Genomic DNA, 26,434 nt, shown 5'->3' with positions numbered 1-26,434 from the left:
TATTTATTGAACCGCACCTGGGGGGAAATCAGGGAATAATTAAATTGCAGCTATTATGTGTCAAGCTGAGTACATTGAACCTGGCTATGCAAAGTCAAGAACAGTTGTGCCCTTGAACTTTTTGCATTCTCTAAGGGGAGACATATGTATCAGTACATAAAAAATAAGTACATGCAGGAATGTTCTGATAATTGTTTAAAGACCAGCTCTCTTAGGGAAAAAATGTATCCAGGACATACTTTTAAATTTAATCTGCATTATTAACATTTTCTTTATCACTCTCTTTAATCTGGACAATTAAAAAGAACCAAGCCCTGATTCATAGTATTTGCTGATTTCCAAGGTGCAAGTACTCAGCATTGAAAATTTAGCAGTACTCACTCGGTCTGAACTTTGCTCACTGCAGCACACCCCTGAGTACAAAGTAATTTCAGGGAGGGAGGAATAAGCAGCTAGAAGGATCAGGAGAGGCTTCCTGTAGAAGGTTTCTCTTGAGCTGAACCTGGGATTCTAAGGGGAGGAGTGAAGAAGGGAGTGATTTCCATCCATATAAAACAGACTATGCAAAGGCTCAGAGGTGAGATGTTATGTTCAATTTGAGAAACAGTAAGGGGATCAGTTTGACTAATCTACATGGATTATTTGAATGAAAGTAATGAATAATAAAGCAAGAAAGATGGGTTGGAATCAGGTTGCAAAGCACTTTCAATGCTGAAAGAAGGGTTTATAGTTGATGGGAGGTAATTTGTGGTGCAGTGGATAGAGCACTGGGACTGGAGTGAGGACCACCCGAGTTCAAATCCAGGCTCAGATACTTATTAGCTATGTGACCCCAGACAAGTCACTTAACCTCTGTTTGCCTCACTTTCCTGAACTCTAAAATGTGTTGTAGAAGAAAATGGCAAATCACTGCAGTATTTCTGCTAAGAAAACCCTAAATGGAGTCATGAAGTTAGACACAATTGAAAACAATTAAATAGCAACCAGAAAATGGTGATAATAATAGTCCCTTCCTTCCAGGGTCATTGTGAGGATCAAATTGGATATTTGCAAAAGCATTTAGCACATAGCAGATACATATAAATGCCTATCTGCCCTTACCCATTTTAGAATCTGCGAGCCACTATATGGAAGAAAAATTGGTGAGGAAAGAGACTTGAGGCAGGAAGATCAATTTTGAGGCTATTGCAATAATCTTCTTGAGAGGTAATCAGGGCCTGAACCTGAGTGATGGCTGTGTGAATATAGAGAAAACATGTGAAGGATGTTGGGGACAAGATTTGGCAGCTTAGTAGCTATATAGCATTGAGGAGAGATAAAAATAACTGATTGTGAATCTGGGTAACTGGAAATTTTATGGTACTGTTGAAATATTTTTGATGACTAGCCTAAATTTGAGGTTACTAAAGCTGAAGCTGACTAGAGGACTAATCTGGGGACTTGTGACTATTTGGCTATCTGAATTTGTTAATTTAACATGGGCCGTTTATAAAGTTCCACCACACTGCTCCCAAACTGATAGACTAAAGATTAAGAAGGCTCTTAACTAAGTAATCAAAGCAGAGTTTATTTATGAGATACTATTTCAAATTAGGAGTACAGGGAAATAAAGTGTACAACCTGACTGCTTTCCTGCGGTCTCTTTCCACTGGGTCTCTTTCGCACCTACTGCGCTTCGAACTTCTTGAATACAATAAGGGCCTTAGCCGCCTATGGCCATGTTACACTTTCCCTGGTTTGTATTAAGGCCTGTAACCTTGTCAGACCCGTCTCTAGTCTCCAATCTTTGCCGTCTCCTCAGCCGCCTCTTGACCTCTTCTTGTCCGTCCGAACCCCTGAGTCTTGTCTATCTAGTCCGTCCTCTAGTCTGTCCTTTATCTAGTCCGTCTCTCCTAGTCAGCTTCCCTTGCTCTAGTCAGCCTTCCTCCTCTCTCCTAGCTAACTCGCAGGTCTATATATACCTTTTCTTCTCTCCACTCAAATCTCGGGGTTTCCTTCGCCCCCACAGACCAAGCTAATCCGCCAGCCAGAGCTGCGGCTGGTGGTGGGGGGGTGCACTCCCCAGCTTTCATGTGCTTCAGCACAGGCTATCCGGGATCTTAAGATAGCTCCACTCAGGTCGGAGGGAGCTGGGGGCTTTTTTTTTTCCCCCAGCTGTCTGACCTGGCATGTTGTATAGCCCACGGGGCTTTTTCCGCTCAGCTGAAGCTGAGGAGGAGGGGGAGAGACCCTGAGGGCCTAAGGCTTTCTAATCTCAGCCTAAAGGTAGGGTCCCCAAATCAAAATAAATTTCCACAGTACCCTTCACAGAAATAGGGAAATTCTAAAGATGAATGTCTTTGGGAGTGAGAGATGGGTCTGCCTTGGGCATGATGAGCTTGAGATGCCTTTGGGACATCCAGTTTGAAATGTTCTCGTTACATTTTTTTGTTATTGTTATTATTTTTAATTTTTAATTTTCTGTTTTAGCCATGGTAGACACGTAAGTGTTCTTCTAGGCACCAGGAGAATGAACCAGAATGTAGCAAGATACTGAACATTAGAGAAGAGACTGAGGAGGCTAGGAAACAAGGATACAAGTAGAAAGGCTGACCTTGCTAAAGAGAAAGGCCACTTTTTAATTAAGGAGGAGAGAAATAGGCTTGATGTTAAGGGATTTGAGATGTAGAGTTAGAGGGCAGTTCTGTGGGGGTTCATAACAAATGACCTCTCTTTTCTCAGTAAAGTATGAGGCAAGGACCTCTGCTGAGAGGCTGGAGATAGAGAAAAGAAGTTTTGGAACAGCTGCAGTTAGGAATCAGGGAAGAAAAAAAATGTTGTCTTATTGCAGTGAGGGTCCAGTTGAGATTAGATAATGTTGTTATTTGTCCTTCATTCTTTTTTTTCTTTTTTTTTTGCAGGCCTATGAGAGTTAAATGACTTGCCCAGGGTCACACAGCTAGTAAGTGTCAAGTGTCTGAGGCCGGATTTGAACTCAGGTCCTCCTGAATCCAGGGCCAGTGCTTTATCCACTGCACCACCTAGTTGCTCTGGTGTCTAGATTTTGAAAGAAAACAAATTGAGCATGAGAGCTTGGGGAATCATTCTATTCTATAAGTATTTGGTCCCATCATAGAACAATCCCCCTCTCTTTATATGTGTGAAATGTCCTGTAGTACCTCTCATACTATAAGGTTTAGATTTGCCATGCAAAAAAAAAAAAAAAAAGTCCCCAACTCTGCTTTTTTTTTTTCTTTTGTATTTTGGTACTGCTGATTGGTCTCTGACTCAGCTATCAAAGTGATCTTCCTAAAGGTCAGGTTTGACCATGTCACTTCATCTGGCCTCTATTCAATAAACTACTCTAGCAGGAGAAGACAATACATACTTACATAGAATGGTGGGCTAGGGAAGTGTGTTTTGGTGTAGAATAGGAATTTATTATTAACTTTTTATGTGTCATGGATCTTTTTGACAGTTTGGCAAAGCTTATGAACTTCTTCAAATTTATTTTTTTTCCTTTTATTTTTTATTTATTTATTTTTAGTATTTAAAAAAATGTTGCGTTCCATATTGCCTCCCTCCCTTCTGCCCCTCCCCCTACTCATTGAGATTAGAATATCAGTTTTATATGTGAAGTCATGCAAAACACATTTCCATTGTACACATGTTGTTGTTTAAAAAAAAAAGCCAAAAAAGTATACAGAGTCCATCCATTCTCTCTGGAAATGGATAGCATTTTTCATCATGGGTTCTTTGGAACTGGCATGGATTATTGTCTTGATCAGAGTAGCTAAGTCTTTCACAGTTGATCATCTTTACAATATTGCTGTTACTATGTATAATGTTTTTTTGGTTCGTTTGCATCAGTTCATATAAGTTTTTCCAGGTTTTTCTGAAACCATCCTACTCATTGTTTTGTAAAAAAAAAAATTAATTATATCTAAATCTGAAAATTTTGTAACTGTACTTATATGAAAAATTATAATTATAAGAAAAATTATAATTGGGCCGTAAGTCCCTTCGTGGTTGCCATTCAAATGTGAAAATATTTTACTGACTGGGCCTAATCTATCTGGGGGACTAATCTGGGGACTTTTGACTGGCTGGCTATCTGACTGCTATTAATTTCCTAAGCCAATCTGTTAGGGCCTTTTAAAAATTTCTCCACACTACTCCACTCCCAAATTGATAAGCAAAAGATTAAGAAGCCTCTTCCAATTTAATAGCAGAGGGTTTATTTGTGAGATACAATTTAAAATTAAGAATACAGGAAAATACAATGTACAACCTGAGTACTTTCCAGCACGTCTCTCTGCTGCCATCTCTTGTGCTTAATCTTTGCCACACCTGCAACTTTCTTAGCGTCTCCGTACCAACTGATCTTCTTCTAGCGTCCCCCCTTTCTAACTTCCCTCTCTGCACTGCCGCTGAACCCTGAAAAGCCCCTTACTCCATAAGGCTCCTTCCTTTGTCTGTCCGCCCCCCTCTCCCCCCTAGCGTCTCTACCTTCTCTGTATTGTAGCCCTTTCTTGCTTTCTCCATTGCCCTGTACCGTCTCCCCCTCTCTCTTGTCAGCCCCCTTTTTATTAACCTGCTCTCCCAGGTGAAATCCAGGCTTGCTGCCCCCAGGGCTGGCTGAGCCCCATGCTTCACGAGCCCGCAGCTGGGCAAAGCAAACCCCAGTGTCCCTGAGAGTTTTCGTGGGCCTTTCTGCTGTGCAAACGGGGCACGCCGTACCACACCCATGGCTTAGGGTTTTCATCTGCGCAGTTTGGCCCAGCTCAGAGGCCTCCCTGCAGCTGAAATGGAGGGGGAGGGGCCCTAGCCCCTCTTACACAGAAAAAACCCCTGAGGGCCTAAGGCTTTTTAATCTCAGCCCAAAGGCAGGAGCCCCAAATCACAATAAATTTCCACAGTTTCTTATGGCACAATAGTATTCCATCACAATTATACACCAGAACTTGTTGAGCCATTCCCCAATTGATGGGCATCCCTCTCAATTTCTAATTCTTTGCCACAACAAAAAGCTGCTATGTTTTTGTTTTTTTGTTTTTTGGTATGTATAGGTCCTTTTCCGGTTTTTTTTGGATATCTTTGGGATATAGACCTACTAGTGCTGACAGCAGAGAGAACAGAAAGTTGTCATTGTCTGGAATGTGAATTAATTCATTTCAAGGAGGCAGCTAGGTGGCACAGTGGTTATTAGAGCACTGACCTTGGAGTTAGGAGTACTTGAGTTCAAATCCAGCCTCAGACACTTGATACTTACTAGCTGTGTGACCCTGGGCAAGTACTTAACCCTGATTGCCTCAAACATCCAGAGCCTTCTCCAGTCGTCCTGATAAATATCTTGCCACTGGACCCAGGTGACTCTGGAGGAGAGATGACATCATCCTGATGTCATGGCTCTCTTTGAGAACGAAGGACAGATCACCACCACCACTGGATAGGCAATACAAATGATGAGAGTTGGACAGGGTCAAGTATACATTTTTCTTTTTGTTGTTGTTATTTCAAATAAAGGAGTTACTGAAAGAATCCAGTACAAATGCCAGAGTGGGCAGAAGACTTGAATGGAGGAGTCTGACCCTTCATAGGACAGGCAGCCAGGTAGGGGCTACACAGGAACTGGTTTCTGAGACGTGAAGAGATGCCTCCTCAAAGACAGTGCTAACGGAGGAAAGCGTAGACGCTGAGATGGAGGGTTTTTAATCTTATGTTTATTAACTTTTTTCATTTATCAATCCTGTGGTTTTTCTTAGTGTAGGAACTTGTGGTAAAGAAACTTCCTCTATCGATTAAGATCCGCACACATCATTTAAAGAAGTCACCAGTGGATTAAGTGCTTTGCCTTGGGCTCAGCGATGTGTGTCAAGGCAGGACTAGAATCTGGACCTTCTTAACCCAGAGGCTAGAGTTCTCTACTACATATGCCCCACATTGCTTCTCTTTTTAAAAAATATATCTCTTAGGGGCAGCTAGGTGGCACAGTGGATAAAGCACCGGCCCTGGATTCAGGAGGACCTGAGTTCAAATCCAGCCTCAGACTGTGTGACCCTGGGCAAGTCACTTAACCCTTATTGCCCTGCAAAACAAACAGACAAACAAAAAAATATATCTCTTGTTTTCACTTTGCCTTCCTTTTCTGAACATAGCCCTGGGCAGAACCAAAATAGCAACAACCACAGCAGGTATATATTGCTTTAAGAATTATAAAGCACTTTACATATGCTTGATCCTGAAAACAACCCTATAATAGGTGCTATTATTATGCCCACTTTAGAACAAATTCCTTCTCTTACAGGCAAGCAAGTTGAATTTACTTGTCCCTGGTCACACATGTGGTAATTGGCAGAGGCTGGATTTTCTGTGGTGTGAGTTCAAGCTATCTGATTCCAATTCTACCTGTTGTTTTTTTTTTAGTGAGGCAGTTGGGGTTAAGTGACTTGCCCAGGGTCATACAGCTAGTAAGTGTTAAGTGTCTGAGGCCAGATTTGAACTCAGGTACTCCTGACTCCAGGGCTGGTGCTCTATCCACTGCGCCACCTAGCTGCCCCTAATTCTACCTCTTTCTATGCAAGGTTTCAAGCACCCAGTGTGGGGAGCTAGCCAAGGAATCCATCTCTGAAGGAGCAATAACCTTGTCTGATAGTGCCTGAGGCAAAGAACAGAAGGAGCCGGTGATAAAATGGGGGTGCTGGGCTTAAGGGGTAAACTTTTGCGGGGGCAGGGGGAGTGCAGGACAATTTTATTCAGACAGCAGTCAAATAGGAAGCCTAAGCCCTCAATTCTCTGAGAGAGTAGTGGGAACTGCTTGAGCTGGGGAACAAGAGGAGTCAGCGATCTATCACCCACGGTCCCTCCTGCTGCAGGAGGGCAGCTGGCCACCAGCCAGTTAACTTCAAGTCACTGCATCAAGCTCCTCCTGGGGGTTCTTAGAAAGCTGATAGTAGAAGAGGAGCTTCTGTGACTGTGTTTTTGTCACTACCAGCAATCAGCCCGTGCCGGATGTTCTGTGTGTTTACAAGTAGTTGCCATTGATACCCATAAAAGCATAGATGGCAATGGTCATGAATGTCAGGGAGGAGGAAGAAAGCCCGTCTTTTCCATGAGAGGTACTGATGGTATACACCTGCCCACCTGCTGATCATACTGATATCATAATACTAATACAGGAATGGCTTTTTATTAATCCATCTCTTTTTTTTTTTGGTGAGGCAATTGGGGTTAAGTGACTTGCCCAGGGTCACACAGCTAGTAAGTGTCATGGGTCTAAGGTCATATTTGAACTCAGGTCCTCCTGAATTGAGGGCTGGTGCTCTATCTACTGTGCCACCTAGCTGCCCCAATCCATCTCTTTTAAGAGTCTTCTTTTAAGGACAGTAATTAAGCTTAGCATATCGCACTGCTTCATATCATGTTATTTGAGGCCTGACGGGAAAGGTCCTCTCCCTACTGCTTGGAGATACTTAGATGTTTTTGGGTTCCCAGGAAAACACTATACACCATGAAGGAAGAAGAAAAGGAAAAGAATAAACATTTTATAGGTCCTACGATGTGCTAAGCACTATTCTTAAGCACTTTACAAATATTATTTCATTTGAATCTCACAACAAACTTGCAAGATAGGTATTGTTATTATCCCTGTTGTAAACCAAGACAAACAGGTTCAGTGGCTGGCCCAGGGTCACACAGCTAGTGTCTGAGGCTGAATTTGAACTCAGGTCTTCCTGACTCTAGGCCCAGCACTCTATCCACTGAGCCTCCTAGTTGCCTCTAAATGGAAAGAAAAGCAATTGAAAAGGAATGCTGGCTTGTTTGTTTTGGTGAGGCAATTGAGGTTAAGTGACTTGGCCCAGGGTCACACAACTAGTAAGTGTCAAGTGTCTGCGGTCAGATTTGAACTCATATCCTCCTGACTCCAGGGCTGGTGCTCTATCCACTGCACCACCTAACTGCCCCCAAATGCTAGGTTTTGATAACTCAGCTTGGCCCCAGAGAAGGAATATAAGAAGGTGGGCACCAAGATGTAATGGGGGGAATGGGGTACGGGTTTGGGTTCTTAGGAATTCCTCTTTAAAGAATTACACCCTCTTGCACACAAAAGTAGTTAGAATAAGGTGGTAGTTTATTTAGGAGCAAGGGAAGGGAAGGGTGGGGGGAGGGAAACCATGAAAGAAATCCTTGGACTTCTCATGGGGAGATAGGCACAAAGCACATGGCTCAGAGGTACCAAATCTCCTCAAACAGGAGACTGGAAGGTACTTTTATAGAGGACTGATGGGGGTGGACCATCTGCCTGTGAAAAGTTCCTTTAGTGAGGGAGGACCATCCCCCACTGGTGGTAGCTGGGGGAATTGGGTGAGGGGTGGCTACAGATCATCTTCAGAATGCAAAGGCCGAAGCCACACCCAAATTTATCTCCCCAAGGTAAGGGAGACCAGAATGAAGGGTGGGAATCCAAAGCCAGCTCAGTCCGATTTGGTTCAGTTTATCTCTCTAGGCATTATCTGTCCTCTGGTTTAGTTTCTCAAGGAGAAGATTCCTCTGTGTGCCCCAGAGAAATTCTGGGGTGCTCTGCACCCCATGACAGTACCTTATCCCACTTCTTTGTAGGGCTAGGGAGCTATGTGTATGGAATACTACATATAGTGTCAGACTTTTGGGAAATCTTGCTTGAGTTTTGCTGCAGTTTTTCGTCCCTTTTAAAAATTCTTTGTTATGAGGGATGGCTTTCTGGGAAGGGAAAAAAGGAGAGATACTTAGAAAATGTAAGTGATGCAAAAACAAAAGTATATAGGGGTGTGAGGAATATCACTCCTATAATTTTCCGGAACTCAGCAGTGGTGATGTGTCAAAGGCTCATTTATTGTTATTCGCGAGAATGGGCCACCTCATGTGCAGCTGGTGGGTGACCAAAAAAAATGGAGGCTCACAGACCCCCTTTTATCTCCTAATCCCTAACATAAAATGGCCCCTCCCCTTTTTCATCATTGGTCCGATTACTCAAGGGTTACAATCCATGTGCAAAAACTAGCTAATCGGAAAAGTTTCTTAGCCAATGGGGGAGATGATACAGGGAGAATTTTTCAGTTCCTCCCTTATATGGACACAGCTCAGAAGCAGGCCTAATTGTGACCAGCTCAGGGTTTCCCTGAACATGTGATTTTGTTTGCTGAAGGGGTCAGGGGAGGAGAAGGAGACCTTTATATTCTTATTGAGAGGAGATCAATCCCCATTTCCTCACAGGGGGCAGCTAGATGGCCTACTGGCCCTGGAGTCAAGAGGACCTAAATTCAAATCCAGCCTCAGACACTTGACATTTACTAGCTGTGTGACCCTGGGCAAGTCACTTAACCCCAATTGCCCCCCACAAAAAAAAACACCAAAATAAAAAAGTATATACACATATATCTGTAATAGAGAGAAATCTTTTTAAAATTACAGAATATTTTATATATGTTATGGTATACATAAAATTTATATATATACATATATGATTTATACATATAGAAACAAAAAAATTATGTAGTATACATATTTATATATATTTAGAAAATATGTACTGATGGAGACTCTGAAATCATTGTGGAATACACAAAATTGAAAAAGTCACAAACCTCTTCTCTAATTCAGGTTGATTTAGCTGTTTTTAATGGCGTAGCCTAAAGTAGTGACATCAGAAGTCAGATAGAAACAGAATCACTAAACCATAGCTAAAGATCCCTGCTGGCTGCATATTGACTTAGAAAACCACATATTAACATTATCTTTTGGTTTGGTTCAGGCATTCAGGAGGGTTTGGAGCCCTTGGAGCTAAAGAATCACAGTTTTGATTCCACATATGGTGGAGGGGCTTTTGTGACTACAAAGAACCCTACCTGAAAAGTAGACTGAGAGGCAGCTAGGTGGCACAGTGGATAGAGCCCTGGCCCTGGATTCAGGAGGACCTGAGTTCAAATCCAGCCTCAGACCCTTGACACTCACTAACTGTGTGACCCTGGGCAAGTCACTTAACCTCACCAAAAAAAAAAAAAAAAGAAAAGTAGACTGGCCTCAGCTTGTTCAGTCAGTGCTTTGCAATTAATTTTGTCTTTTTATCCCTGGAATGGGACTGAAGTATCCCTTCCTCTTCTTCTTTACCAATGTCTTTTCAGTTTCTAGAAAACAATATTATGGTGAGTGCTTGTGTTTCGTTTTTCTTTGACTTACCTTATTTAAACATTAAGTGTTTCTGTGTCTCTGCCAGTAATCTGAGTGTGTTTATATCGGAAGCAGTGTGGTACCCAGGAAAGAACACCAAATTTGGAGACAGAGGAATGAACTCGAGTCAGATTCTGCCTCCATCACTTATTTCATTTTGTCCTTGAGAAAGTTGCTTAACCTCTGGATTGATCGAATCTGATTTAATTTCAGTGGTTTTTTACTCCAAACCAATTCAATGTGTTATATGGCTTCTATAATTGCAGCATTGATTTGGGGGCTTCAGAAGACAGGGTCCTCCCTCAAGGAATTTTCAGTCAAGTCAAGGAGATAAGAAACCCTTAGAGAGCAAAAACTATTTACAATACCTTTAAAATACCTATGGGGATATACAAACTTAAGTGTGAATGCTGAGGGATATAAGACATAGGAATAATGGCTGTGCAGTAGGGTTTGGTCAACAGAAACTTCTTAAACAGGAGCAGCTCTTGAGCTAAGTCCTAAAAAGGAATGTATAAAGAGATGGCCTGGTTGAGAATAGTATAAGGAAGGGGAGGGAACAAAGAGCTTACTGTTATGAGTAACATCCTGAGTGTTGGATCCCATCATCCAGTTTCCTGTAGGGTTCAATTCAGGTAATTCAGGTGCCACCTTCTGTATGAAACCTTTCCTGATTTCCCCAATTCCTAGTATCTTCTACTCCATCACCTTTTATCTACTTTTAAAATAGGTATATTTCTACATACTTATTACAAGCTCCTCAGGGGCAAAGACTGTTTCATGTTTGTATCTCCAGTATCTAGTGCAGTACCTGGCATACATAGTGCCAAATAAATGCCCATATATGCCTAATAAATATTTAATGATGGATGCCCTATGGCTCATGACTTTTTATTAAAACAATAACAAGACAACTAATAGCATTGCACATACCTGTCACAATAAGATAAGAAAAAGAAATTAAAGGAATTAGAATAGGTATTGAGGAAACAAATCTATCACTCTTTGCAAATGATATATTATATTTAGAAAATCCTAGAGAATCAACTAAAAAGCTACTTGAAATTATCAACAACTTTAGCAAAGTTGTAGGATACAAAATACAAAGCACAGCAACAACAGATAGAAAGAGAAATTCCATTTAAAATAACTGTGACCCATATAAAATATTTGGGAGTCTACCTGCCAAGACAAACACAGGACCAGAACTACAAAACACTTTTCACACAAATAAAGTCAGAGTTAAACAGTTGGAAAAACATTAATTGCTCGTGGGTAGGCCAAGCCAATATAATGAAAATGAGAATCCTACCTAAGTTAATTTATTTATTTAGTGCTATGCCAATCAAACTATCAAAAAATATTTTATAAAAAAAAATTATCTGGACAAACAAAAGTTCAAGGATATCAAGGGAATCAGTGGAAAAATAAATACAAAAGAAGATGGTCTAGCAGTACCAGATCTCAAACTGTATTATAAAGCAGTAATTATCAAAACAATCTGGTACTGGTTAAGAAATTGAGAGGTAGATCAGTGGAATAGAATAGGTACAAATTACGCTATAGTAAATTACTATAGTAATCTAGTATATTATAAATCCCCAAATCCAAGCTTTTAGAACAAAAACATTACTTGACAAAAACTGCTGGGAAAACTAGAAAATAGTATGACAGACACTAGGTATAGACCAACATCTCACACCTATGAACATACAACAGTGTTATTAAAATTGTCTTTCCTATTAGAGTGTAAGTTCCTCAAGAATAAGGACTATTTTTTGCTTTCTTCAAACAGTACCTGGCACTTTTAGCTTGTTGATTGATGGTTGATTATTTAGATAATTTGGCCTTGATGCAGAATTGTGTTGCTTCTTGATTCTGCATGTTTTCTGTTTAAAAAGTAGGGTTTGGGAATATGTACAGTTTGGTATCGTATTAGATTTTTGTTGTCTTTAAGCTTGTGTGGCAAGGGCTAGAAGCATTTGAGTTTCATTACCATTTGGCGTAAAGTTTTTTTTCCTCTGGATTTCTGGTTCTACTTAGCCTTTGTCTTTTCCTTCCAGAGCTAACTTTAGATAGACCACACACTGTATTTTCTTCTTTCAGTAAAGCGCTACATAAGGAAAGGTGTCCCCAATGAACACCGAGCATTCGTCTGGATGGCCACAAGTGGAGCCCAGGCACAGATGGACCAGAACCCAGGATATTATCGAAAGCTACTGGAAGGAGAAAGAAATGCCAAATTGGTGGAGGCAATCAAGACAGGTGATGTGCTCATCATTCCTACTCCTGACCAAAGGCAATGAGTGTTAAATGACGAAGACTAGATGGTACCATATGGGACAGCAAGTTCTGTTCCACAGCTTGACTCTAGTTTAATTAGACTTACCACTAGCTAATGAAATTACAGTAATGAAGATCAACATTGTTCTTAATTTGAAAAGGCAGTTCATTTAAGAAAATGCTTTTGGTGGTTCATGAGGGAGAAATGAATATGAAGCAGTTTGGTAGAAAGCTAGTACCAGAATCAAGAAGACCTATGGCTCTAGGCAAGGTATTTAACTTCTCAGGGCCCTGGATTACCCTTAGATTCAAAATAGCAGAACAGGGGGCAGCTAGTTGGTGCAGTGGATAAAGCACTGGCCCTGGATTCAGGAGGTCCTGAGTTCAAATCCGACCTCAGACACTTGACACTTACTAGCTGTGTGACCTCAAGCAAGTCACTTAACCCTCATTGCCCTAAAAAACCAAAAACAAATAGCAGAACAAGTAAAGATTTGCATTGGAAGAAGTCCCTCTCTAGAAGATCCCTACACCAAAAAAATTCCAGGTCTTGTTTTAAAAAGGGGGAGTGGGCGGGAAAGGATGGGAATGAGAGGTTAGAGGGCATTTAAATCCAGAAGACTTGGATTCAAATTCTTCCTCTGACACATACTATTTGTGTGACCCTGGGCAATTTTCATAACCCCACATTGCCCCCAGACAATCTTTTAAGACTGTAAGTGGGGCAGCTAGGTGACGCAGTGGATAGAGCACTGGCCCTAGAGTCAGGAGGACCTGAGTTCAAGTCCAGCCTCAGACACTTGCCAACTTACTAGCTGTGTGACCCTGGGCAAGTCACTTGACCCCAGTTGCCTCACCCCAAAAAAAAAAAAAAGGACTGTAAGTAGCAAGCATGGTATAAGTAGAAATAACTCGCGAATAACTCCCTCTTCCCCCCAGCAAAAAAAAAAAAATCCATAGTCTTTATTCACTGGAACAGTAACTAGATGAAAGTTCATTCTTTGTATTAGTGAGAAAGGTTTGATCCTAATCATTCATTTAGTTGTGTTTTATTTATAAAGTTTTTCAAAATATTCCCACTACCCATAGATTTCCCATTTTATACCCTTCCATACTGTAAATGACAATCAGTAAAAGGGTAGGCAGAGGAAGAATTGAGAGTTGCCAATTGAGAGAACTTATTTTTTAAAATTCTCATCTTGTACTGTTTCTATGTACTTTTGAAATAGCTCTGTCTCTTAGATCTTACCCTTTTTGAGAGAAATAAAAATGTAGCCCTGTCGTACTTAGTGTCTCATTAGAGATCAGATGAACTTTTAATGATGTGAGTTCAGAAGAACCTGTAATGATTCAAAAGTTTGATTTCCTTGGATATGAATGAGACTTTGGTCCGGTGTATCCTCCATTGGAAAATAGCTCCTGGTCCTGTGATCTTGTCATACTCTTTTCTTTAGCTCCTGGAGATCAAAGTTCAGGGGGCCTCCAGCTGAGGGTCAGACCAGGGCCCTGAGGGAGCTGAGCAGGCATTCTGGTGGGTGGTTGTAAACCTGTCCCCAGGTTTCTGAATTCTTGGTCAGCTGAGGTCAGTACAGAACAAATGTACAGCCAAAGGTCTCAAAGCATAAGTGCTAGCTGACTCCCCAGATAATCAGAGCCTGGCTATTAATCACTCATCACGGCTAAAACAGCTCATTCTGGATCTGGAACAGTAAAAACAGGTTTGGGGCAGAATGATCAGATTAGGAAAACAGAATAGGTTGTTGTTGTTTTAAACCTATCTGGTCCCCTATCTCTTAGGCCATATTGCCGAAGAGGTTTAATTTTTTTAAATTAAATTAAATCCCAGAATGAGTTATAAAGTCTATGGTAACTCTTGCCAGAGATTTTCTATTTAATTCTCCATGTATTTTTATGAAGATCATTGACTTAGAGCTGGAAGAGACCTCTGAAAACTCCTCACAGATGAGGATTCTCTGAGCCATCAGGTTGAAGTGACTTGACCACATTTTACACTGGTAACATGGCAGAACTGGGATTTGAACCCAGGTCTATAATTCTAAACTCATTGCTCTTCCATTGTGCCATGCAGTGGCCTTGCAGATATATGTTTCTTAGAACATGGAGATGACATCTAACTTCCTTAAATAAATGAAGTTTATTCTCATTTGACATTCATGATAACTTTCATTGTGAGCTCTGGCTCTGAACTTGGAGGAGCTGGTTTCACTGATTCTCCCTTCATGACCTTCAGCAACTCATTTAACTTACATGTGCCTCAGTTTCCTTATCTGCAAAATTAAGGAGTTGGGAATGCTCGCCACCTACTCCTTTATGGAGGCGGAAGATCCAGAGATATCATATATTGTGCATGTTTTTTCAATGGGAGGCAGCTAGGTGGCGCAGTGGATAAAGCACTGGCCCTGGATTCAGGAGTACCTGAGTTCAAATCTGGCCTCGGACACTTGACACTTACTAGCTGTGTGACCCTGGGCAAGTCACTTAACCCCCATTGCCCCGCAAAAAACCCAAACAAACAAACATGTTTTTCAATGTCTTGATCAATTTTGCTCATCATTTTTTCCTCTTTGAAAAATACTATTTGTTCACTGGGTTGCTTCTCTGGGAGGCAGAGGGAGAGAATACTAGGGATAACTATGATGATGTTTTTAAAAAAACAACCCAGAAGAATCAATAGAAATTTTTTAAAATAAAAGAATTTTTAGGGGTAGCTAGGTGGCACAGTAGATAAAGCACTAGCCCTGGATTCAGGAGGACCTGAATCTAGCTGTGTGACCCTGGACAAGTCACAACCCCAATTGCCTCACCCAAATAAATAAATAAAATAAAATAAAGTAAAAGAATTTTTAAAAAAATTCTTGGGGGCAACTAGGTGGCACAGTGGATAAAGCACCAGCCCTGGATTCAGGAGGACCTGAGTTCAAATCCGGCCTCAGACACTTAATACTTACTAGCGGTATGACCCTGGGCAAATTACTTAACCCTCATTGCCCAGCAAAAAAACCCAAAACAAATCAAAAAAACCTCAGCAGTCCCCAATAGCTCTGTGATCCATAGATCTGATTTTCATGTAAAACTGTCAGTGTCCATTACAATGACCATAAGTAGTGGAATAGCAAATGCTAGCTGATCTTAATGAGTATTTCTACCTCCGCATTTGGAGAGGGGAAATATATCAGGTTGATACTGAATCTGTATTCTCCCTGCTCCTGGACAAAATTAATATTTAATTAATTAATATTTAAGAATAACTTTAAAATATTGCTGCTTATTTTAGTGAACTATTCAAAGGTCAAAATTTTACAGAATTGGTTGTCAGTATAGCATCAGAGGGAAGATGATGTGGTCACGAGAGCCTTTGCTGAGAGATGTTGGAATGTGAGAGACATTGGAAGGATAGAGGAAGCGGGGGAGCATCTGCAGGAAGAGGATGGGGAAGAGAGGCTCTTCTGACCAAAAAGAGGCTTCAGCAAAGGGCACAAAATGATCCAGTTAATATTTTCCATTTCATTTGGTTTTTTAAAAAATATTTTTAGGGGCAGCTAGGTGGCGTAGTGGAGAGAGTACTGGCCCTGGAGTCCGGAGGACCTAAGTTCAAATCCGGCCTCAGACACTTAACACTTACTAGCTGTGTGACCCTGGGCAAGTCACTTAACCCCAATTGCCTCACCAAAAAAAAAAAAAAAAGTAAAAAATATTTTTATTGATATCCTTTCTTTTCTTAGCTTGATTTCCAAATATTCTCTACCCTCCCACCCAAACACCCATCCCTTTTAGCAAAGAATAAAAAAGGAAGAAAAATAGTGATTCAGCCAAAAAAACAACCAATAATAAATTAGATGAGTCTGACAGTATGTGAAGTGTTCCCTAAACATAGCTTCCCTCTCTCCCCACTCTCATCCCACCTTTGCAAAGAAGTGGGGAGGAAGGTTTGCATTTAATCTGACTTAATTTTGTTTGTCTGTTTCTATATTTCTGGAAGAGGTCTCAAGAATCTCCCCTTTTTCTGAACAGACAGAATTATGATTTCTTTTCCAAATCCCTGGCAAAAAAAAAAAAAAGAAGTTTTCAACTATTATTGTTTATAGCCCATAGCCTTTAGAGTTAAAACTCCTCTTTAACCGAGTGTACCTTAATCTTTAATCATGAGAATACCTTGAAAAGGAAAAGCACATTTATGTAAGTAGAGCATGTGAGGTATGGTGAGGAGAAAGAACTTGCTTACCGTAATAGGAAGGGATGAGGAGGGATGAGACAAAACTCTGTAGCACTTTTGACCTCTTTCTTTTCTCCTACATGGTCCTATGATCCTTAGAGCAGGGATGCCCTCAGATATGAGTAGCAAGAATCCCAATTATTCTCCAGACTCTCTTGCTTTATGGTTCAGCAAATGATGGAGCACACACTTGTGAGTCTTTCTCCAGCAGTCTTTGGGCAACCCAACCTTGCACTCTCACCAGACTCAGTGGAACACATGGAATGTGTTAACTTCTTTCCCTGATTTGAGGGAGCCAGCTCATAAGCCAACTACATGAAAAGGAAGTTATAAGTCCTTTAGGGATGAATCCAATAGTGAAGGAATCACTGCTCCATTTTGAATCCTTTGGGAATTATAAAATTTCATTTCCTCAAGAAGGGGTTATTTGAATCCTAAATAAAATACAACAGGCAGCTAGGTGGCGCAGTGGATAAAGCACCAGCCTTGGATTTAGGAGTACCTGAGTTTAAATCTAGCCTCAGACACTTGACACTTACTAGCTGTGTGACTCTGGGCAATTCACTTAACCCCATTGCCCCGCAAAAAAAAAAAAAAATTAATTAATTAATTAAAATAAAATACAACAACAGGACAGGCCATAGTCCTGAGCATCCTCTGTAGTTATATGTGTTAGATGTACCATCATTCTGACTGCTTGTTTTTCTGCCTCGCCTGCTCATATCTTCCTCTTCCTCTTCTCATATACCTCCATAGACATGAACAGAACATTTCCAGATAATGTAAAATTCAGACGGACTGCTGATCCCTGCTTACAACATACCCTGTACAATGTATTGGTAGCATACGGACATCATAATCAAGGTGTAGGATATTGTCAGGTAAGTACAGTCTAAGCTACAAGTCTAAATAATTGTGTTACATAGATGAAAAAGTGAAAGCCGTGAGTATATTGAACCTTAAGCACTTATCTTCCTTATAGAGGGGCAAATCCACCACTTCTGACATGGAGGGGATGGAGTCCTGGGCTCAGAATCAGGCAAGACATCCTTTGAAGTCTTGCTTCTCACACTAGCTAAGCAAGGCACTTAACCTATTTAAGCCTCAGTTTCCTCATCTGTAAAAGAATAACAATAGCACCCACCTCATAGGATTGTTATGAGGCTCAAAGGAGATAATGCGTCTAACACCAGTGGCAACAGTGACTTGCTACTCCAAGAGACCTAGAGATAGCCCTGTGTGTGCTTGTCCCGAATATCAGCTCATTAGTCCCTACTGGTATACTTTGCCCTAATTAACCACTAGACTCAGCTCTTTAGCAAAGGCATTATTTACTCAAATGACATTACAAGGGCAGTAATTAGAAAACATTTGCCCCAATGCCAGGGGCTGGCTTTCCCACAAATACACCCAGATTCAAAGGGAGGAAAGAATGGGCACTAACTTAAGGTATAGTGGTAAAGAAGCACAAGGGGAGGATGCTCATGTGGCCAAAGGTCCTCATAGAGTTCACCACAATTCATTTTGCTGTTAGCGGGCCTGGCATTTTGTAGGGCGGGCTCCTTGCAGGGCACAAAGTCTCTCCTGGATCTGTAACTTAATTACTTTCCCTAGGGGTTCTGTGTGTGGGCAGGAAGGGGCAGTCTGCTGCTGGGCTGGCTCAAGCAGGTCACTAACTAGCTATGTTGGCTCCTTACCAGTCTCCAATGCTACTGTTGCCTGTGCTCTTAGGGCCCAGCATTTCTGCTAGACTGATCAATCAGCTTGTCTCCAGTGATCATTTTTTCATGACTGAGCCATAGTTAGCTGGAATGTCACCAGGCTCTTTCAGCTATGACAACATTCTTCCTTTCTCCAAAGTCCCTTCCCTCCATGTTGCCTTAGGGTAATTAGTTTTAATTCAGTCATTTTTGCCTTTCATACTCCTTTGAAAATCTTATGTAGATGAGTGGCTAGAAAGAAAGGTATAAATGCTTTCTGGCCTGGAGGCCTATTCATTGTCTTGCTGGCTTCTTCATATTGTTAAGAAAAACATCTTAACACTATACTCTTGCGTTTTAGGCACAAGTCTTCTAGAAACAATTTTTAAAAACATTATTCTAAATACTAGTGTTTTTATCCTAGAGAGAGAAATGTCCTAAGTGGCATAGCACTCTCCTCCACCATGGCTTCAGATATCCCTCTCTACATTTATAGAAATTTTGAACAAGGGAAAGATGATTATATATTAAAATACAGTTTGGGATTAACATTTCAAAGCTACCTTGTCTGACCACTGCCTTAAAGTGTTCTCCTGGAGTGATCAAAAAGATTTTCCTGAGATCCATATATTAGTCTATTCTCAATGGAGAATGAGTGGAGGAGAAGGGTAATTTAATAGCCCCATCACTTCAAGGGATAGGAAGGCAATGATCTAAACAAGTTAATTAAAGTTAATTAAGTTGGATTATCACCTTTGACCTATTTCCTGGCACCTTAACCTTTTACATATTTTCAAAAGGAAAAAAGTCTGCAGTTTTCAGATCTGAGATATATAATTTTCATTTGAGCTAAGGGGTTTTTTAAAAATGTGCTTCCATGGGGGCAGCTAGGTGACTCAGTGGATAAAGCACAGGCCCTGGATTCAGGAGGACCTGAGTTCAAATCTGGCCTCAGGCACTTGACACTTACTAGCAGCAAGTAAGTAACTCACCTCTCCCAGCCTTTCAACTTTCTACCTGAAGTCTTCTCACTTTTACCTTTCAGTGTCTGACTTTTAGCCTCTGCAGACTTTCATGTGTTTTCTGGTCTCACTGGGGCTCCACCCTTCCCTTGCATGTGTGTAAAATGCTTTACAAACTTTAAAATACTATTAGCCATTTTTAATGTCTAATGTGAAATGATTGGGGTTTTTTTAGTTTGTTTTTTGGGGTTTTTTTTTTGGTAATTGAATGAAAGCTTGTCTTCTGTATGCTCATGGAAAGCATTTTCAGAATAACTCCAGCAGCAGACAGGACAGTTAAAAATTATACGTAATAATATTATTTCATTCTTCTCATTTTTATGGTATTCATACACTATGATCTTAAATTCCTAAAATGAATCTCTGTCTTATTATTATTCTGTTATTCTTCAGACTGTTACATAGATAGATAAAAATGACTGCTTTCTGTAATTGAATGAAAGTCTCTACCCTGCTATTATTATTTTGTTTGTTTTTTGCGGGGCAGTGAGGGTTAAGTGACTTGCCCAGGGTCACACAGCTAGTAAGTGTCAAGTGTCTGAGACCAGATTTGAACTCAGGTCCTCCTGAATCCAGGGCTGGTGCTTTATCCCCTGTACCACCTAACTGCCCCTATCCTGCTATTATTATTCTTTTATGTTCCGGACCTGGAATTAGGAAGACCTGAGTTGGAACCCAGCCTCATTGTTATGAAAACTATTAAATAAGTAGATTAATTGCCTGCTTTTTATAGTTGAAAGAGTACTGGGATCTAAGATCATTTTCTGTAGTCTAATTGTAGACAGAACAGCAGGCATGATGTCCTGGTCTCACATGGTTTTGATATTATTACTAGTATAGCTAACATTTGTAAAGCACTTTAAGGTTTCATCATGTTCTTAGTTTTCGGTATAAATTTGCATCAGTTACTAAGGGGGAAAAGTCCTTCACAGTCTACTTACACCTAATGGAGCTGTTTGAGTCAGACACCACCTATTTATGTGTATGTGTGCTTTCTGTTGTCTTCCTTTTTCTCTGTGATAATACTTTTTCAGTTATTGTGCTCACTTAGAGAGTGAAGGCCAACCCCCCCCCCCAAACTAGAACAAAGCCAGGAGAGGTTTAAGGCGTGAGCCAGTTCAGCTTTGAAGTTTCTGTTCTACAGACCTTGTTGGCTGCTGAAATGCGGGCCGCTTGGAATGTTTCCAGAAGAGGCATCTTTTGTGCCCACTCTGTGAAAGCACCACACAGTCTCCTGTCACCATGGTTGCAGGCATCAAGCTATCTGCTGTCATGAGAACTGAAAAGCAGCTTTTGAGATCTGTAGGCCTTCCTACATTAGGCACACACAGAGAAAGCCAGACTGACTCGAAGATTTTTGCAAAGAGTCAGTGACAGAGAGCTTGTGGGCTCAGTCTAAAGCTCAGTTCGACTGCAAGATGGTTCTAGTAACTTGCTTAATGTAGAGGTCTGCTCAGCAGAATATGGTTGATTTTAGCTGTGTGACTCCAGTTGGAACACTTTTCTCTTGTGTCTGGTCACAGTTTGAGGAGCCCAAAGACATTTATCTGCTTGTCATCACAGATTAATTCTGGAGGAAAGGGAGGAAGGAGAGAGGAATGAAATAAGAGAGGCTTTTCAAAAGACCAGCATAAAGAACAGTAATAGATACTGGTTATCACTGCATCTAAATAATTCACAGGATTATATTTTTACACATTCTTTTGTATGCATGTAAGTATTGAATGTATGACGCCAAGACTGTTGTTCCTGTTAGACTTGATTAGACTGAAACTTTATCTTTTATTACCAAGGCTTATTTATTTTTTCTTCAACAAACCCTGGTTCTATATTTATAGTGTTTTGATCTCTAAATCGTCTTGTAAATTTCTGATGGTTATCACAGCTACTTTTCTTAATGCATTTTTTTCTCTCTCCCATTTATTTCCATATGGATTTTAACTGCCTCATATATCTTATGCTTTGTAATAATTTTTATACTGTTGTTATATATGGTGTCCCAAAAGTCAGCATAGTTTTAAGCTATCAAAGACTTTCGAGACACCCTCTATATTAGATTAAAGTTTGGGAAAACCTATTGTAAGTTATGTGATTTCTTCCTTTAGGTTGTCATTAAATTATGAAAACTATTATTAAACTTCAGTATTCAAAGGAAGTATTGGAGTAGTTTTATTAGATCAATGTTCAAAGGAAGTGTAGGGATACTCTTCTTTCTTTTTTTTTTTTTCCAGTGAGGCAATTGGGGTTAAGTGACTTGCCCAGGGTCACACAGCTAGTAAGTGTTAAGTGTCTGAGGCCGGATTTGAACTCAGGTACTCCTGACTCCAGGGCTGGTGCTCTATCCAGTGCACCATCTAGCTGCCCCGGGATACTCTTAATAGATATCTTTTCTTTTCCCTCTTTCCTCCATTTCCTAGTCCTTTCCACTTTCCAAAGAGACTATGTCCTTGATTATAATTCATAACCAAATAGGATAGAATGGCTAATGGCTTCATCTGGAGTATTATATTTATTGAGTCATATAAGATAAACTGGAATATCTTCAGGCCCATTATGAATTTCTCTTCATTGTTCTTTCTATTGTAGGGAATGAATTTCCTGGCGGGATATCTGCTTCTCATTACAAAGAATGAAGAGCAGTCCTTTTGGTTGCTGGATGCTCTTGTGGGAAGAATATTACCTGGTATGTCGAAAGCTTCTTTTATAATTGTTGGATTTTCTTCCTGTCATCGGTTAGATTTAAAAAAATTTTATCTTATTTTTGGGCAGAGCTAATGAGTCTGCATTTGACTAAAACAGAGTTCACTGGTTTGGGAGTTGAAGTTTATAATATTATTGCCATTCAGTTAGAAGTAGGAAAAATATTGAATCAGATTGTTTTCAGATAGAACAGATGAGCTTTTTTAGGACTTGAGACAGTTTATTCCCTCTTCTTTTCAGATCCCAGTGTTAGATTTAGACCATACACTGGGATCATCTGTTATTCAATCTGTGCCCACTATGATGAAACTTCAGAGGACATATTGGCTCTCTTGTTAAGCTAGATTCTATCCTAGCCAGTAGACAGGATGAGAGAGGCTTACTCGTTAATGTGTTCTTTTTTTTTTTTTTAAGTGAAGCAATTGGGGTTAAGTGACTTGCCCAGGGTCACACAGCTAGTAAGTGTTGAACTCAGGTACTCCTGACTCCAGGGCTGGTGCTCTATCCACGGCGCCACCTAGCTGCCCCCGTTAATATGTTCTTTTTTTTTTTTAATTAATAAAGTATTTTTTTTTCGTTACATGTAAAGATAGTTCTCATCTTTTGTTTATACAAGCTTTACAATTTCAGATTTTTCTCCCTCCCTCCCTCCCCTCCCTTCCCTCTCCCCTAGATAGCAGGTAATCTGATATAGGTTATATATATATATATATATATATATATATATATATATATATATATATATATATATATATATATATACACATAATAACATTAATCCTATTTCTGCATTAGTCATGTTATAAGAGAAAAAATCAGAGCACTGATGAAAAACCTCAAAATAGAAAAAAAACAACAGCACCAAAAACAAAAGAAATAGTATGGTTCATTCAGCATCTGTACTCCGCAGTTTTTTTTTTTTTTTCTTGGATTTGGAGATCCTCTTCCATCATGAGTTCCCTGGAACTCTTCTGTACCATTGCATTGGTGAGAAGAATATAGTCCATCACAGTAGATCAACACTCACCGTTAATGTGTTCTTAAACATTGCCAATGAAAAGGACATACTTTAAAAAAAGAAATTTATGCACCAGCCCTGGATTCAGAAGGACCTGAGTTTAAATCCGGCCTTGGACACTCGACACTTACTAGCTGTGTGACCCTGGGCAAGTCACTTAACCCTCATTGCCCCACAAAAAAAAAAAAGAAAGAAATTTTTCCTCCCTATCTTTTCGGTTCATAAGTAAACATTTGTTGCTTCCCTGCACTGTACAAAAATCCTAGGTGAGTCATTGTGGGGAATAGAAAGAAACCCAAGATTATTACTAGAAGAATCTTGAAAAGATGTGTTCAGCCGCTAGGTGCCGCAGTAGATAGAGCACCAGCTCTGGAGTCAGGAGGGACCTGAGTTCAAATCTTGATCACCTCAAAAAAAAAAAAGAAAGAAATGTAATTACTATTAAAAATATATATTCTGGTTGAAAAACATCATGGAGGCCTGGCCTGGAAATTAGGAAGACCTGGCTTCAAGTTCTGCCTATAACACATTCACATTGTGTGACATTGGGCAAGTTTCTCAGGGCTCCAGGCAACTCTCTTAAGACTATCAGTTTCCCATTCTGTGTAGATGGAGGGAGTTTCCATACTTAGAGTTCTTTATACTGATGAAACCACAAGCCTAGCCTTCAAGTATTGCATTGAATTCTTATATCAGTTCAGGGTCCAGTGCAAACCCTAAAAAGGTTCTAAGACTTAGTTAGGGTAGCTGTTTCACACTGTAAGTCTCCTCCTCCCAAATAATTTGCTTTGAAATAGGGGTGGTTTTTTTTGTTTGTTTTGTTGGTGTTTTGGTTTTTTTAAAAAACATTATGGAGCTACCCAAATGGAGTGGGAGACAGGCAGCTTTGTACTCTAAAAATATATACTCTAATATTAATCAAACATCTGGTTATCCAAATTAAGCCAATCTTGTCCTTTAGCTTTCAGGGGAGGGGGCGGAAATTATTTTATTGTTTAGATTTGAGCCTCATAATTCTGTTTTTGGGTTTTTTTGGTGAGGCAATTGGGGTTAAGTGACTTGCTCAGGGTCACACAGCTAGTAAGTGTTAAGTGTCTGAGGCCGGATTTGAACTCAGGTCCTCCTAAATTCAGGGCAGCTTTTTTATCCACTGTGCCACCTAGCTGCCCCAGAGCCTCGTAATTTTTAAAGATGCCAAGTTCCAGTTAAGAGAGGTCTGATTTTGAATGACCACAGGTTGGTGGATTTTGATAGATGAGCTTTCTTTTTTTTCTTGCTGAAAACCAGACCTCCATGACACTTTGGGACCATCTCCATAACATGATGCCACTCACTTGCCCGTACTATCCCATCCTTTCCATGCCCCTTTTACGTGGTATCTTCCCCCCATTAAAATGGAAACTCTTTGATGTCAAGGACTTTTTTGAATCTGTAACAGTACAGTTCCCAGCACATAGTAGATGTTTGAGAAATGCTGTATCTATGAATTTAATCATAATAAGTGAGCACCTAAGCATGAAGACTCATAGCATAAGTGTTATGAATACGTTTTTGTTCAAATCTTTATTTTCCTATTTACTTTTTCAGGCCTTGCCCAGTTTGACCTATTACTGACCCATTGCTCAGATGTAGGCTGATTTATTTATTTATCTATCTATCTATCTATCTATCTATCTATTTATTTATTTTTCGGAGCAGTGAGCGTTAAGTGACTTACCCAGGGTCACACAGCTAGTAAGTATCAAGTGTCTGAGCCCGGATTTGAACTCAGGTCCTCCTGAATCCAGGGCAGCTTTTTTATCCACTGCATCACCTAGCTGCCCCCTGCAGGCTGATTTATACAAGTTTGTTTTGAACAGTAACTTATTCATGAATCTACCCTACAGAAACAACCAATAAGAGGAAGGGGGCATAGGAACAGAGTGAACTTTTAGGGTAAGAAAACTCTTTGGGCATGATAGAGAGTCTAGAACATCAAGAACATGGAAAGGTTATTTTCTGGGATTGGTTTATTTAAAAATCTTTATTTCTTGTTCCATAAATTTAGATATTTTATATTTTTGTAATATCCATCCTTTTCACCTAATTTGTTAGTTTGTTAGTTTGGGATATAGTTGGGCAAAATAGTTTCTAATAATTTCCTTTATTCTTCGTTTGTTGTAAATTCTCTTGATTTTTGATATTGGTGATTTGGTTTTCCTCTTTTTTAAAAAAATTAGTGGTTTTTCTATTAAAAAAACAATAGGGGCAGCTATGTGGCGCAGTGGATAGAGCACTTGCTCTGGATTCAGGAGGACCTGAGTTCAAATCCGGCCTCAGACACTTGACAAATACTAGCTGTGTGACCCTGGGCAAGTCACTTAACCCCCATTGCCCCACACAAAACAACAACAACAATAACAACAACAAATCCCTCTGTGTTACTTATTAATTCATTAATTCTTTCAATTTTGTTCCTCTTTATTTTGATTTTCAGGCTTTTCATTTTGGTATTAATTGAAATTTTTAACATATTGGTTTTCTGGCTTTTTTAGTTACATGTCCAATTCATTGATATATCCTTTCTCTTTTTTGTTGATGAGATGAAAGTGTTTAGAGATATACATTTTCCATTAAGGTCTACTTTGGCTACAGCACCCAAATTTTGTCTCAATATTGTCATTATCATTAATGAAATTATCTCTATTATTGTCTCTACTATTTTTCTTTGGCGTTTAGCCATTTAGACTACAATTCATTTTAATGCTTTCTTCAGTGGATTATTAAATATAATATCTATGTATTGTGGTCAGAAAATGGTGTTGTATAATATTTCTGCTTTTCTGTATTTGTTTTGTAAATGTGCTATGCATAGCTGAGAGATACATATGTATGTATTTGTGTGCATGTGTACACACACATACTTCTTTCTTCCAATTCTCAAGCAGTAACCTGCAGAGTTCTATAATAGCTAACCAATCTAAAATTTTATTCAGTTATTTAACTTCTTTCTTACATTTTTCTTGGATTTTGTCTCCCTCTGAAAGGAAATCATTGAGGTCCTCCATTATTAAAGTTTTGCTGTCTATGTCTCCTTGTAACAATTTAGCTTTTCCTTTAGGTATTTACTATTTTGTGCATATATGTTAAGTAGTTAAATTAATTATCTATGCTACCTTTTAGAATAATATAGTTTCCTGTTTATCTCTTTTAATTAAGACTATTTTTGTTATTGTTTTGTCTAAAATCATGTTTACTACTCTTGATTTTTTTTTAGTTCAACTGAGACATTAATGGTTTTTCTATTTTAAAA

At 39.7% G+C, this 26,434-nt stretch overlaps 1 protein-coding gene across 1 annotated transcript in view; it reads left to right on the top strand.

The window, feature by feature from the left end:
- The window catches only part of GRTP1 (growth hormone regulated TBC protein 1), a 68,885-nt gene that overhangs the window by 9,171 nt on the left and 33,280 nt on the right, over nucleotides 1–26,434 (top strand). Inside the window, exons 3-5 of the mRNA XM_043999210.1 lie at nucleotides 12,292–12,450; nucleotides 17,459–17,583; nucleotides 22,011–22,107. Coding sequence (XP_043855145.1) covers nucleotides 12,292–12,450; nucleotides 17,459–17,583; nucleotides 22,011–22,107 — 381 coding nt within the window. The remainder of the gene's footprint in view (nucleotides 1–12,291; nucleotides 12,451–17,458; nucleotides 17,584–22,010; nucleotides 22,108–26,434) is intronic.

The sequence above is a fragment of the Dromiciops gliroides genome, chromosome 3 (genome assembly GCF_019393635.1).
Source record: "Dromiciops gliroides isolate mDroGli1 chromosome 3, mDroGli1.pri, whole genome shotgun sequence".
Lineage (NCBI taxonomy): Eukaryota > Metazoa > Chordata > Mammalia > Microbiotheria > Microbiotheriidae > Dromiciops > Dromiciops gliroides.
This window is presented reverse-complemented; position numbering and strand designations above follow the sequence as displayed.